We start from the raw sequence: 13,975 nt of genomic DNA, 5'->3' as shown, positions 1-13,975 counted from the left end.
GGGAAAAAAATTAACTTAATTTTCCAGAAGAAGTGCTTTTGCCTTAAGGCCTAGAACTACTTGACCGCTTATCACGATATATTGGCCAACTTGGCATCTCTATTGATACCAGTATGTGGACTGATAATAATTAAAGGGATAACCGAAGAGCCTCATCTGCCCTTAAGTGTTGAGTGAATTCCCAGCATTACTTTTTTTTGGGCTTACCTAAGTACGACCTGGAGTTCCGTAAGGTCTCCGAGTAGGCCCCACAGGATAAAGACCACTTTTCTGCACACCAAAGGCTGTGATGAAGATGTTCAGGACAACAGTGATGAAAATCAAAGCCATGACTATGTTGTTGAGCATGTCCAGGCGTAGCTGCTTTGATATTACATTCAGGTTCTTCCGAGCTGCAAGGCAAAGAAATATATACAGAGTCAGAGAAACTGTGTCCTATTTGCCTTGTTTGAATCATATCAATTTAGGTTCAGCTCTACTAAGAGAAACATATGTCTTTACATAGACAATCAAGTTAGCACACTGTGCCTGCAGTTTTGATTCAAATCCAATGTGAACAATTATAGTTCATGGAAATTCTTTAATGCTAAATAATCACATTTGGCCCATCTGTGAAAGGCAACTTCAAATGATGTACATCAGTCACAAAAATTACTCAAATTCCCTGTTAGCGAACCTGCAAGGAAATCCAACTTGTTTGACAGCATTTTGTAATTATGTAATAAGAAGCTCCCTAAGGACGATCATGCACAAAGATCTTGAGGTGAGCACATTGTTTCGGTTATATGTAGAATCTGTGTAAATGATCTTCAAGAAGATAGAGGCTTGATCCTTAAGGCACCTGTTCAGATTTGCACTTTCTACGTTTTTCTGGACAACCTTTTAGGAGAAGGCTGTTTCATAGGCTGCAAAATACACGTTGCCGGACTCAACTCCTAGCAGTGAAGTAAGGTTTCGGCTTTCACTATTACCCACATGCATCAAACTGAATTGCATTCGCAAACAGTGCGAATCGCAAAATTCGGCCGTTTGCGAATGCAATTCATTGTTTTGGGATGCATTAACCTTTTTGGCTTTTTCGCAATTTAAGAAATCGCAATTTATTTGCGATTTCTTAAATTGCGATTACATTTAAGAAATCGCAATTTTGTGATTTCTTAAATGCAATACATCATCCAAAAAAATTGCGAATTCGAACATTAGAAGTGTTAAATTAACATGAAGTCAACCTTCATGGTAATTTTAGAAAAGTTTCAAAAATGCACTTTCATTTTACACTCATACATGCCCTTGGGCATGTATGTGTGAAAAATGGACTGTATGTATGGTCCAAAGTACCCCCCCCCTGCACCCTAGAAATTGCATTCTCATTTTGCGATTCCTGAATTGCGAATCGCAAAATGAGAATGCCTTGCCATTGATTCCTATGGGCCTCTAGGCCCATAGGAATCATTGTAAAGGGATTCCTTATTTGCGATTCGCAAAATTGGGAATCGCAAATAAGGAAAAATAAGAAATCGCAAAAAAATGCGAATTTTTAATGCATAGGTATTTGCGATTTCTAAATTGCGATTCCTTAATTTTCGCAATTTAGGAATCGCAAATACCAACAATGATGCATGTGGCCGTATGTTTCTAGGCTTGCCTGTCAACCTAAGTGGGCCCAGGAGAATAATATGACAATACCAGTAAAAGTTCAGTGATGTGTAGATACTGACTGATTGTTATTGAATTTTGTTTAAATGTGACATAAGGTCCACACTGGACAGAAACACCTGGCACTTTCACAATCCAGTGTTTAATGGGTTTATGGAACAAAAGGTGCAGATTCTCGTTGCTTTTTAACATGTATGACTTGCAAGTGAGATAGCGGTCAGGTTTTGCGCAGAATTCTGATGACAAACTGCCTAAATTCCCAAACAGGATGTACCAGACCCAGTAAAACATCAAACAGCATGCCCATGTCTTCTTTACCAAGCTCTCTCTGGTGGCATGTCTTTGGTTGCACCACAGGTATGTCCGGGAAGTCTTCAGTGATTGACCAAACTACTAATCAGAGAAGATGCAAGCAACATTTTAGTATAAATAAAAAGCACATGATATTCAAAATATAATATAACAGACATACATGCTCACCAGCTTCGGAAAGCGAGGCCACAGTGAACCTAAGCCATGCTGGAGAAAAGCAGGTCAGTCCCAGACTTAGTACATTTATTAGGGCTTGTCTGAGCAGTGAAGGGGATAGGGGAAATCACAGAAAAATAGCAAGAAGAGCAAGGATACCATAACAGGCAAAAAAGGTGGAGGGACCGTAAACACAGTAATATGCCAATGCAATAAGTGTATCCAAAGAGAAGGTCAGAGTAATAGGCAGAGAGGTTAGAATATCAAGGAACCGTAAAAGGGGAAAATAACAAAGGTGGGAGATGGGTAACTGTGAACAAAATAGCCACAAGCAAGGTGCCAATACTACTCAAAGGTGCCTGGGACAGCTTCCTAAAGTGTCTGTGAGACTTAAATACTGCTGCTGTCTGTCACGACCCAGAAGTCCAGTACTTGTCCCAGGCTAGCTTGCTATTCATGGCGCCGTACCTGCCATAGGCTGGTGCACCAAAGGCTTGAAGAGAAATGCCTCATAGGTGTTCTTGGAACCATCCTCGATACCTTGCTGATTCCTGACAGGCGCCCCCTCGGGCCCCCTGCTTCTTGGTGTTGGTTTCTCCGAAAATTCCCGATTAAAGTAAGCCATTAATCTGGGGGCATGGACAAAATGTTATTGATTCCCAAGAGTGCTCTGCCAGCCCTTACCTCTTCCATGTTCTTAGCTTCTGCCAATGACCTCTCACATTACTTGAATATACTACAAATTCCACCCCAAATTCTTGGGAGCCATCTATCATAAGCAGTGGTGTGTTGTGGGCTTAACGCAGGAGGTTGAGTCCTAGTCTGGCAGCTGTGTTCTGGACGGTCTGCAGTCTTTTAGTGTGCTGGTTGGTAATCCATGTGTACATGGTGTTTCCATCGCCTAGTCTGCTGTGATGAGGGCTTGGGTGATTGGTTTCCTAGAATTTTCAGGTAGTCACTTTTTCTTAACCATCCTTAATATGTTGAAGCAGGCTGCGACCAATGCGTGGATCATGTCCAGTTTGTTGTCTATGATAATTCAGAGTTCTCACTTGTGGCCCAGTGCTGGGGGTGGGTCCAAGGTCTGTGAGCCACCAGGCTGAGTCCCCATGGCAAGGCCTTCTTCCCAAAGACGATCACCTCAGTCTTGTCCGAGTTTAATTTGAAGCACTTGGATTTCTCCAGGTGGCAACTTCTGTCATGCATAGGGTGAACTTGTTCCTGGTGTTGGTTGTTTTTTTGACCAAGAGGAACAGTATCAGTTGCCTGTTGTCGGCGTAAGAGAGGATGTTGTGAGCTCATTTGATGTTGGCCAGGAGGGTCATGTAGATTGTAAAGAGCATTGGGCTAATCAAAGCACCCTGTGGAACTCCGCAAATAAGATCTTGTACTTCAAAGACATAGAGGAGTATATAGACAGTTTGCGTTCTTCCTGTAAGTAAGGAGTAGTTCCATTAGAGGGCACATCCCTATATGCCTGCTTTGTGGAGTGATCGTGTTGGGTTGGGACGGGGAAGGTTGTTGAAGGTAACTGATAGGTCTAGAAGAATGAGGGCTCTGGTTCCCTCCTCTCGAGGATCATCCGGATGTCCTCTTCTGCCTCTATAAGGATGGTTTCCTTACTGTGGTTGGGTCTGAAAAGTGACTGGGTGGTGTTGAGAAGCTGGTGTTTTGCGATCTTGGTTGAGCTTGGTAGGGAAGAAAGGATATCATTTGGAAATTGGCAAGTTTGGTCAGGTCAGCCGAGGGTTTATTTAGGAGGGCGTTGACGGCTGCATGTTGCCATGGTTCCGGGAAGGTGGCTGCACTGATGGAGGTGTTGAGAATAGTGGTGAGGGCTAGGCTGATAGTGATTGCTCCTTTGTCGAAGCCTTGATGGAAGCAGTGATCCACCAGGCTCTCGGAGTGAATGGTCTTCATCATTGTTGTGGTTGCCTCTCTGCTAATGGTATCCCATGTGGTGACTGTCTTGAGTGGGCAATAGGGTCTGGTTGCGTGGGGGAGTTGTGTATATGGTTGCAAATTTGCTGAGGAACTTCAAGAGATGGTTGCACAGATATTGTAATGGGTGCATGTTTCCGACGACAGCTGTAGGTGTGGTGAAATCTTTGACGACCGTAAAGATTTCTTTGCTGCTGTTGTAGCTGTCATTTATTTGTTCGACTAAAGCCTTCCTCTTGGTTTCTCGGATGAGATGGTGCTACTTCCTCTGGGTGACTATGAAGGCATCTTTTTCCTTTTCCATTTCCCCTATGTTGGTTCTTCATTTCCATTCTAGTTATTTGTAGTGTTATTTGGTCATTTTGAGGTCTTCTATGTACCAGCTGGCTTGTTTTCTGGGTTTTGCTGTATTGCTTCCTTTCATGGGGGATAGAGCGTCAGCACAGTTGGTAATCCACCTATTGAAGTTCTCGATGTCGAGTGCCGGGGTGCTCATGGGTTCCGGTGTGTTTTCGAGTAGGGAAGTTGTCCACTTCACCTCTGTTAAGTTGTTCCAGTATCTATAGTAAAACTGACCATAGCATGGTCTGTCCAGGTGACGGGTCTTTGGGTGTGGATTGTACCCTTTCCCCTTTGTGAATTTGGAAAAAAACGTTTTTTGAATAGATGTGGTCCCTTGGACATCTGCCTGTTCCTATAAACTGTTTATAAATGTATTATGTTTTTGTTTCTTAAACCCATTTCCTATTAGGAAAATGGACTGCATTAAAAAAACAAGATGGCTTTATTTTAAAGCAATCGCAGGTATGGTGATCTGCAGACCCCATCAAGCCACCATGCCTGTAGCTAACCAATTGTAGAGATTCTCAATTTTGCAACCTAACTCATGCATATTAATGAGGAATAGCAACCCACTATGAATATACATTTTGGTATTTTGTGAACCAACCTATTAATACAAGGGTAGGTTCACAAAATACCAATGCATCTGGTAAAAGGCAGTGTGCCAATTGCACCCACTTGTACTGAATCCATTTTAATAGATTCCTAATAAAAAAATCACAAATTGCAAGAAACAGTTTCTTAATAGAAATCTTAGTGCATCAGCCTCCACATGCCTTTTGGTGTGATTTGTTAATTTAAGCACAATTGGAATACTGCTGAACAGATCATTGAATGTCTCATCACACATGGGGGCCACACAAATGTATCTTTATTACATCTAGCAAGTAAAGGCACCAAAATAAAACTTTGTTCTGAAACTAGGCAGAATTCGTTTCCCCTGATGAAAAATTAGTCCTCCAACATATTTCATTCCTCGGGATTCTCTTGAATCCATTCATCCATATTAAACCTCTTTAATCTCAGTTATAAGCTTCTCCTTCTCAGTGACATTGGCTGCTTGAATGCCCAAGATATTTATTTATTATTTATTTATTAATGACATTTAATTAAGCGTGAACAATTGCCCGTAGGCGTCTCGGCGCTGATACTTCTGCAAAATTCTCCACTACTGAGTTTCTGCCCATCACTGATTAAACAACCACGTTTTCAGTTTTTTGCAGAATGAAAAGAGGGAAGGGCTGGTTCTAATGGACTGGGGTAATGTATTCCACAATTTTGGAGCCGCGACCAAAAAGCGGCGATCTCCCCAAGAGACAGACTTGGTGCGTGGCACCACTAATTCGTTAAGATTGAAAGATCGAAGTGGTCTCGAGGGGCAGTAAGGTGTCAACTGGTCTCTAAAAAACTGGGGTCCTTGTTTGTGCAATGATTTATATACTATGCATAATGTCTTAAACTTAATGCGGTTTCTTATTGGGAGCCAATGGTAGCTTCTAATTGTGTCAGCTATGGGTTTATGCTTAGGAGTTCCAGAAAGAAGCCTGGCAGCCGCATTCTGTACAGTCTGCATTTTATTAATTACACGACTCTGGGCATTGGCAAATAAGCCATTGCAATAGTCTAATGACGATAGCACTAGGGAACTTACCAGAGTTTTGCCTACACTCTCCGGTAAGAAAGGACGGATTTTTTTCACCAGTCGTAGTTTATGGAAAGCAGTGGCAGCGGTCTGATTGGCATGGGCAACAAAATTGAGGTCTCTATCAAAAACAACTCCCAGGTTCCTAACCTTGGAGACCGGTTTGGGCAGAGTTCCAAAAGATGTTGGCCACCAGGCGGGGGACCAACTTGGAGTTAGCTGTCCAAACATTACTACTTGCGTCTTCTCGGAATTAAGTTTTAGACAATTCGCAGACATCCAGTCTCCAATCGCCAGCATGCCTACTTTAAAACCCTCGGCGACTCTTTCTCCATCATTTTTGATGGCCAGGACTAACTGAGTGTCGTCTGCGTATGAGGTAAGGTTCATCCCATGTGGTTTGATGGTTTTAGCTAGGTCCGACACATAGATATTAAAAAGTGTCGGACTAAGGGATGAACCTTGTGGTACCCCACACGGCAGAGACAAGTTGGCCGACTGGAATGGTCCCAGGGTCACCGCCTGAGTTCTATCGTTCAGAAAGGAGGCCAATAGGCTCTTGGCTGTCATTTGGATACCCATTTTTTCGACACGGTCGACCAAAATCAGGTGGTCGACCGTGTCGAATGCTGCAGAGAGATCCAGCAGCACTAGTAGTGCTGATCCTCCTTGATCTCGGATGACTCTGATGTCATCGGCAGCTTTGATCGAGGCGGTCTCTGTGCCATGGAACTTACGGAACCCAAATTGGGTCCCGTCCAGTTGGTGATGTTCCTCAATAAATGCAGCTAACTGGGTAGTCATTGCTTTTTCTACGACTTTTGCCAGAAATGGAAGATTGGCTATTGGTCGATAATTTTTCAGCTCTGCTTTGTCTAGGAGTAGTTTCTTTAAGAGGGGCTTCAAAAGGTTTCCTGATCTAAACATGGAGTTACAAATTTGCGTGATAACCGGAATCAGGGAATCCATGATCAGGGAAAGGGTTTTAAAAGGGCATGGATCCAAGGCTGATCCTGATTTGATGGAACTTATAATATCCCAAGTTTGGGCCTCCGTAATATCACTAAACTGAGTGAGTGAATTATCAGGAGAAGAGGAGTTTCCAATTTGTGTAATATAATTGGTATTAGAGGAAAATGCTAGGTAAATATCATTAACTTTTGTGAAAAAGAATTTTGACAATGCATCACAAAAGGATTGGGAAGGGGGAGGATTTAGATCAGGAGAGTTTCCTGCTAACTGCTTAGTGATATCATAGAGCCTCTTATTGGAATTCTTTGCATTCTCTATTTGCTCGCTAAAATACTTCCCTTTAGCACATATGATCATGGATTTGTACTTAGCTAGCATCTCCTTATAGCGGTTTTTACTTTCTTCATCATAACGTTTCCGCCAATGCCTCTCCCTATTCCTGCAAAGTAGTTTCTGCTTCCTTAGTTCTTCAGAAAACCAGGGAGCTGAAGGGACATTCCTATTTCTGGTTACTAATTTGAGTGGAACCAGTGAATTTGTAGCATGACCTAACCAATCCTGGTATTGCTTAATAGCAATGTTGGGGTCCATTGAAAATTTAGGTTGGGTACTATCGAGTAAAAGTTTGAGGCTTGGGTTGTTGATATCTCTCCAAGCCTTGAAATGTTCACGACTAGAGGTAGATACACTACCTGTGGAAACCTCATTGGTTATGATAGTACCTAATACTACATGATGATCAGACCAAGGAAGCGGGAGGATATCAGTTATATGGATATCCTCTAAGTTGGAGAAAATACCGTCTAACATATGCCCGGCATCATGAGTGGGGCGATTTACCAATTGAGGGAGCCCCAAAATTTCCATATCAGATAAAAGAGAGAGCGTATCACCGTCATCAGCTTTATCTAAAGGAAAATTAAAGTCACCAAGTATCGTTAATGACTCTTCAGTTGCCAAGGTTTCCAGGATGGTGCCTAATTCAGAGAGGAATCCAGAACGTGCTCCTGGCCGTCTGTATAGCAGCAAACCTCTGAAATTGTATGAAGATGACAAGGTACAAGGTTCTTATGTTGTCTGTAAGTTAGTTGGTGTTGGAAGAGATAGAAAAATAAAATCTAATGAGCATGTCGGGCAATAGAACACTTCATTGACTTTAGAAACCCTAAGTTTTTTTTGTTGCCCAAATAGTTACTGAATATGCTGCACCTTCCACCTGATAGTGCTAATGAGCGAAAGGATCTTTAATCACCAACAATTCTTTGTCATAAATTAAATTGTGTAATTCAGTACTTAGATGTAAAAATATGGGGAAAGAAAGCGACTGAATGGACAGCTTCAGCGATGGGATCTCTGTGACAGAATTGCACCTAAAGCATATGACAAAGCATCTGTTTCAGTGGTGAAGGAGTGTGATCAGTATGCTTCAGAACAGGCGCAGCCTTACACAATGTTAACAGTGCGAAAGTCCTTAATAGTTTTGATCCCCATTAGAAGGTGGCACCTTTCTTAGTCATACAATGGCTGCAACAGTTGTTGAAATAGCTTCAATCAAGTTTATGCATAAAATTGGCAAAGCCAACGAATCTTTGTACTGCCGGCATGGCACAAGGAACTAGCTTCTCAACCATGGCTGAGACCTTTTAAGGGTCCATGCTGAGTCTCTGGTCAGACAAGATTAATTCTAAAAAGGATACTGCTGTGATTTTTAAAAAAACCTTTTATCTAACTTAACATATAGGAAATGCTACCTATATGCTAAAATAGATTAACAAAACTTCCCCAGCGACATGAACTGCTTTCCAAGGGTCAAGTAGTTGGCCTCCTGTTGCTGCTACATGTACTCAACAGGCAGTACTGAGCCCTAATTTGAAGAAGGACCAGTTGATCAATGCGGACTAGACCCTGAGAGAGCACTGTCTAGAGAGACACCTGGTGCCTAGAAGCCTGCAATGAGGTGCGAAGGGTCGCAGGATAGAGAGGTGTGTTTTCAAAAGCACCAAGTTTGTGGGACTTACGCTGTCTGTCGACCTCCAGAGGACTAAGACAAGGTGCTAATACTTTCCGAGGGAGGGCCCTCTTTCTGCGAGCAAGATAGGATGGTTTATTGTGCTTGGAAAGTCTTGATGTGCAGAAAAGGGCTTTGGCAAGACCTTCTGGTGAAGGTAAATGACTTTGTGGAGACCTGCCCTCTTATGGCATTTAACCTTGCACCACTGGATGATTTCAAGAAACAAACAAGCCACTACACCTGAAGGCATAACCTGAAACTAGGGCAAGGCGCCAAACAAACCCTGACTGCAGTTTTGGCATTTCGCAGCCCTTAAATCCTGTTTCGTCCTGTTCCTAGTGTTTAGCACCAGAACTGAAGATGTCAACTGGAGCTCGACAACAATGCACCCAGGGGCATTCTGCTTTGTCCCACTGGAGGACTTTGAGAACCAGAAAAATATTTCAGTCTGAAGGTAAAAACTTTGACCATTGTGACCCATTTGGTCTACCCGACTCCGGCTCCATTGTGGTCTGCTTGAAATCATGCCTAGGTCCCAGTAAACCACAAACTATTACATTAAACTGATGCTTTGTGTTTTCTTGGTACTTTTTGCTATAAAAATGTAAATCTATGTTTGCAGTTCCCCTTGTATCTATTGATCATTTTTGTGTCTTTTGCATATTAATTTTCTCTTCATTTTCCTTAAGTGGTTTGGAAATTTTTATGTGTAGTGTTCTTCATATTGTTTGGTGCTGCATTTTTCTGAGGAATAGCCAGTTGCACCTGCCACACGTACCACCTATTAAGATGAGATTCTGTTAGAAGTCTGTTGTGACCCCTTCTAAATTAATAACTCCATTTTTGACAATATATACAAGACTTCTTAAATTAAAACACTTCTATGACAGGCTTATCACTGTTCCATGTCAGAAAAATTAAGGAGTCTCCAGTCCTTTTTATTAGACATGAATTTTGAAATTATATGTATCAGCGATGGCAGCAGATGGCTCCCTTAGACCAACTTTACCTCAGACCTTAAATGCCTAATCCGGATGGCCCGTAAGATCTTCCACCTGATCCCTTTCCATTCCAGAAAGCTACTGATGCAGGGACTGGTCAACTCGAGACTAGATTATGGTAACATCTTGTACCTGGGAGCCCCTGCATCAGTCATTCAAAGACTTCAGGTGGCCCAAAATGCCGCAGCTAGAGTCCTCATGGGAACCAAAGCACGGAGCTCGGCTAAACCTGCCCTCAAAAGCCTACACTGGCTCCCAGTGAAGGAGTGCGTCACTTTCAAGACGCTCTGCACAGCGCACAAAATCCTGCATGACAAAGGCCCCCCAATACTCAGATCCCTGATTAAACCTCACCAATCTAACAAACACCTTAGATCGGATTCACTTGCCCTGGCCTCCGTCCCTAGAATAAAAAAGGCAAGATCTGGTGGCCGCAGGTTCGCCTACAACGCCCCAAAGCTCTGGAACTCCCTCCCACTAGTCATGAGGAATGATCACAACCTACTATCCTTCCGTAAAGAATTAAAAACTTGGCTCTTTCCTTAAATACTTCCCTCCTGTACTGACCCCTTTTAGAATAAACTAGGTCCTCTTAGCGCTGGGATGCCCAAGGGTAGCTACGCGCTCTATAAATCCGCTTCCAATTCCAATTCCAATTCCTTCAAACATCTCTTATCTCTTGTGGGCTCCAAGATATCTGGCTTACAGCCCCACAAAGTTTATTCACTAAACATAATTGACTGAAATATTCCCAGTCCAAATTTATTAAAACAAAATAGGCAGTCAACAAATTTACCTCTGCACATCTCTGCTGCCCTCTTATTAATAGCTCATCTAGGGTATCCTTGCCCAGGCATTCTATGTGGCAATCTATGTGAAGCCAGACATGCAAAAGGCCCATTCCTTTTTGAACCTTTAGATGACCCTGTGACAGCCAGTATATCCCTATACATTGTAAAAGTCATTTTACTTTGCACCTTGAATATGACGCAACATAAAATTTATGTTGCACCATTTAATATTTTATGCTTTTACTTTGTAATTATGACTGTACTGCACGTCTTTGAATATGCTGCACCTTGAATATTTTGAAGTTAAAATTGTACATTGCACCTAAAATATCACACTCAAAGACCATATAAATCTACAAGCTTTCGAGAAATGTATAACAATCAGAAGTATAGATTATGACAGCCTCACCTAGGTGATCTCAGGAGAAGACGTTCAATCAATCAGTCATAGATTTTGTAAAGGGCGTGAGGGTCTCAAGGCTCTGGGCGGGCAACGCTGCTACTGTTCGAAGAGCCAGGTCTTGAGGAGCCTCCTGAAGGTTAGGAGGTCTTCGCTCTGCCATAGGCGGGTGGGGAGGGTGTTCCACGTCTTGGCGGCGAGGTGGGAGAATTATCTGCCACCGGGGGTCACTCTTTGTATGCGGGGGACAGTGGCGAGGGCGCGGTCTGCAGAGCGGAGCTGGCGGGACGGGGTGTAGAAGCTGAGTCGGCTGTTGAGGTATGCTGGTCCGGTGTTGTGGAGTGCCTTGTGTGCGTGGGTGAGGAGCTTGAAGATTATCCTCTTGTTGATGGGGAGCCAGTGCAGGTATCTCAGGTGGAGTGTGATGTGGCTGTGGCGCGGGATGTCGAGGATCAGGCTTTCTGAGGTGTTCTGGATGCATTAGAGCCATTTCAGGAGTTTGGCCGGGGCTCCTGCGTAGAGTGCATTGCCGTAGTCCAGTCTACTGCTGCCGAGGGACTGGGTGACCGTCCTTCTAGTTGTGGTGGGGATCCACTTGAAGATCCTTCGAAGCATGCGGAGGGTGTTGAAGCAGGAGGAGGAAACGGCTTTGTCCTGCTTTGTCATGGAGATGTGTGGAGTCGAGGATGACCCCCAGGTTTCGTGCGTGGTCGGTGGGTGTAGGTGGTGCTCCTAGTGCCGTCGGCCACCAGGAGTTGTCCCAGGCTGAGGGGTTGGAACCGAGGATGAGGACCTCTGTCTTGTCCGAGTTCAGCTTCAGACGGCTGTTCCTCATCCAGTCGGCGACGGCATTCATTCCTTTGTGGAAGTTGGGTTTGGCGGTGTGGGGGTCCTTGGTGAGCGAGAGGAACAGCTGGGTGTCGTCAGCATAGGAGATGATGTTTAGGTCGGGTGACATGGGTGAGCGGTGCCATGCATATGTTGAACAACGTTGGGCTGAGGGATGATCCTTGGGGTACGCAGCAGATGATCTCGGTGGCTTTGGAGAGGAAGGGGGGGAGGCGGACGCTCTGGGTTCTCCCGATGAGGAAGGAGGTGGTCCAGTCGAGGGCCTTCTCTTGGATTCCGGCATCGTGGAGGCGTGCTTTTAGTGTGCGGTGGCAGACTGCGTCGAAAGCTGCTGACAGATCCAGGAGGATGAGGTTTCTCCGTTGTCGAGCAAGATCCTGATGTCATCGGTGGTGGCGATGAGGGCAGTTTCGATGCTGTGGTTGCTACGGAATCGGGATTGGGACGGGTCCAGGATGTTGTTCTCTTCGAGGAAGCTGGTCAGTTGTTTGTTGATGGCTTTTTCGATTAACTTCGCCGGGAACAGGAGCAGGGAGATGGGTCGGAAGTTCTTTAGGTCCTTGGGATCTGGCTTGGGTTTCTTGAGTAAGGCGTTGATCTCTGCGTGTTTCAAGCTCTCCGGGAAGGTCGCTGTCTCGAAGGAAATGTTGATGGTTTTCCAGAGATGGGGTGCGATGGTGCTGCTGGCTTTGTTGAAGATGTGGTGTGGGCAGAGGTCTTCTGGGGATCCGGAGTGGATGGTGTTCATGATTTTGATGGTATCGTCGTCGTTGATGTTGGTCCAGGCAAGCAGGAGGTTGGTGCGGGTGGTGGCCGTGGGGGTGAGGGTGCCGGCAGTTGCCGGGGTGATGACGGCGTCGAAGCTGTCGTGGATGTGTGCGATCTTGTGATAGAAGAAGGTGGCCAGTAAGTCGCACAGGTCTTGTGACGGTGGGATGTCGTCGGTGTTGGAACTGGGGTTGGAGATTTTTCTTCACGATGCAGTGCTGAAGAGGTCTTTGCTGTTGTGTGCGTTGTTATCTATGCGGTCTCTGAAGGTGGTCCTTTTGGCGGATCTGATGAGTTGGTGGTGTCGGCGGCTGGCGTTCCTGTGGGCTGTGTAGCTTTCCGATGTTCTTTCGCGGGTCCAGTTTTTTTCCAGTTTTCGGCAGGTTTGCTTGGAGGCCTGGAGGTCTTCGGTGAACCAGCTGGCTCTCTTGCTGGTCTGGGTGTTGGGGGGTTTCTTGAGCGGGGCAAGGGTGTTGGCGCAGTCGTCAATCCATTGTCTGAGGTTGCGGGCTACGGCGTCAGGGTCGGTCGGGTCTGAGGGTGGGCTCTGGGCGAGGGCGGTGGTTAGCTGGTCCTCGGTGATCTTGCCCCAGCTGCGGCGAGGCATCGGCTTGGTGCGGTGGTGGGTGGTGGGTGGTGGGTTTCCGGAAGGTGAAGTGGATGCAGTGGTGGTCGGTCCAGTGGAGTTCGGTGGTGCGGTCGAAGGAGATGTGGGTGCTTGCTGAGAATATGGGGTCAAGCGTGTGGCCGGCGGAGTGAGTGGGTGTTGTGCCGAGTATTCCAAGGTTGCCGAGGTTGTCGATCAGGGTGGAGGTGTTGGAGTTGTTGTTGTTCTCGAGGTGGAAGTTCAGGACCCCGAGGAGGATGTAGTCCGTGGAGGCGAGGGCGTGTGTGCTGATGAAGTCGGCGATGGAATCGCTGAACTGAGGTCAGGGTCCGGGGGGTCTGTAGACGAGGGTGCCTCTGAGGGTGGTGTTGGGGTCGGTGTGGATCTTGAAGTGCAGGTGTCCGCTGTGCGGCCTCCATATGAGGGGGAGTGGGAGGGAGGAGCAGCTGGGAGGTGGGACCGTGACAGTGAATAGGAGCATGGGGGCGGGCCGCAGGGGCCAGCAGGGGATGCAGCAGCGGGAAAGA

At 45.4% G+C, this 13,975-nt stretch overlaps 1 protein-coding gene across 1 annotated transcript in view; it reads right to left on the bottom strand.

Moving 5' to 3' along the window:
* Positions 1 to 207: 207 nt before the first annotated feature.
* The window catches only part of NINJ2 (ninjurin 2), a 485,815-nt gene continuing 472,047 nt past the window's right edge, over positions 208 to 13,975 (bottom strand). Inside the window, exon 3 of the mRNA XM_078647385.1 lies at positions 208 to 392. Coding sequence (XP_078503511.1) covers positions 208 to 392 — 185 coding nt within the window. The remainder of the gene's footprint in view (positions 393 to 13,975) is intronic.

Source organism: Lissotriton helveticus, chromosome 1_1, assembly GCF_964261635.1.
Source record: "Lissotriton helveticus chromosome 1_1, aLisHel1.1, whole genome shotgun sequence".
Taxonomy (NCBI): domain Eukaryota; kingdom Metazoa; phylum Chordata; class Amphibia; order Caudata; family Salamandridae; genus Lissotriton; species Lissotriton helveticus.
This window is presented reverse-complemented; position numbering and strand designations above follow the sequence as displayed.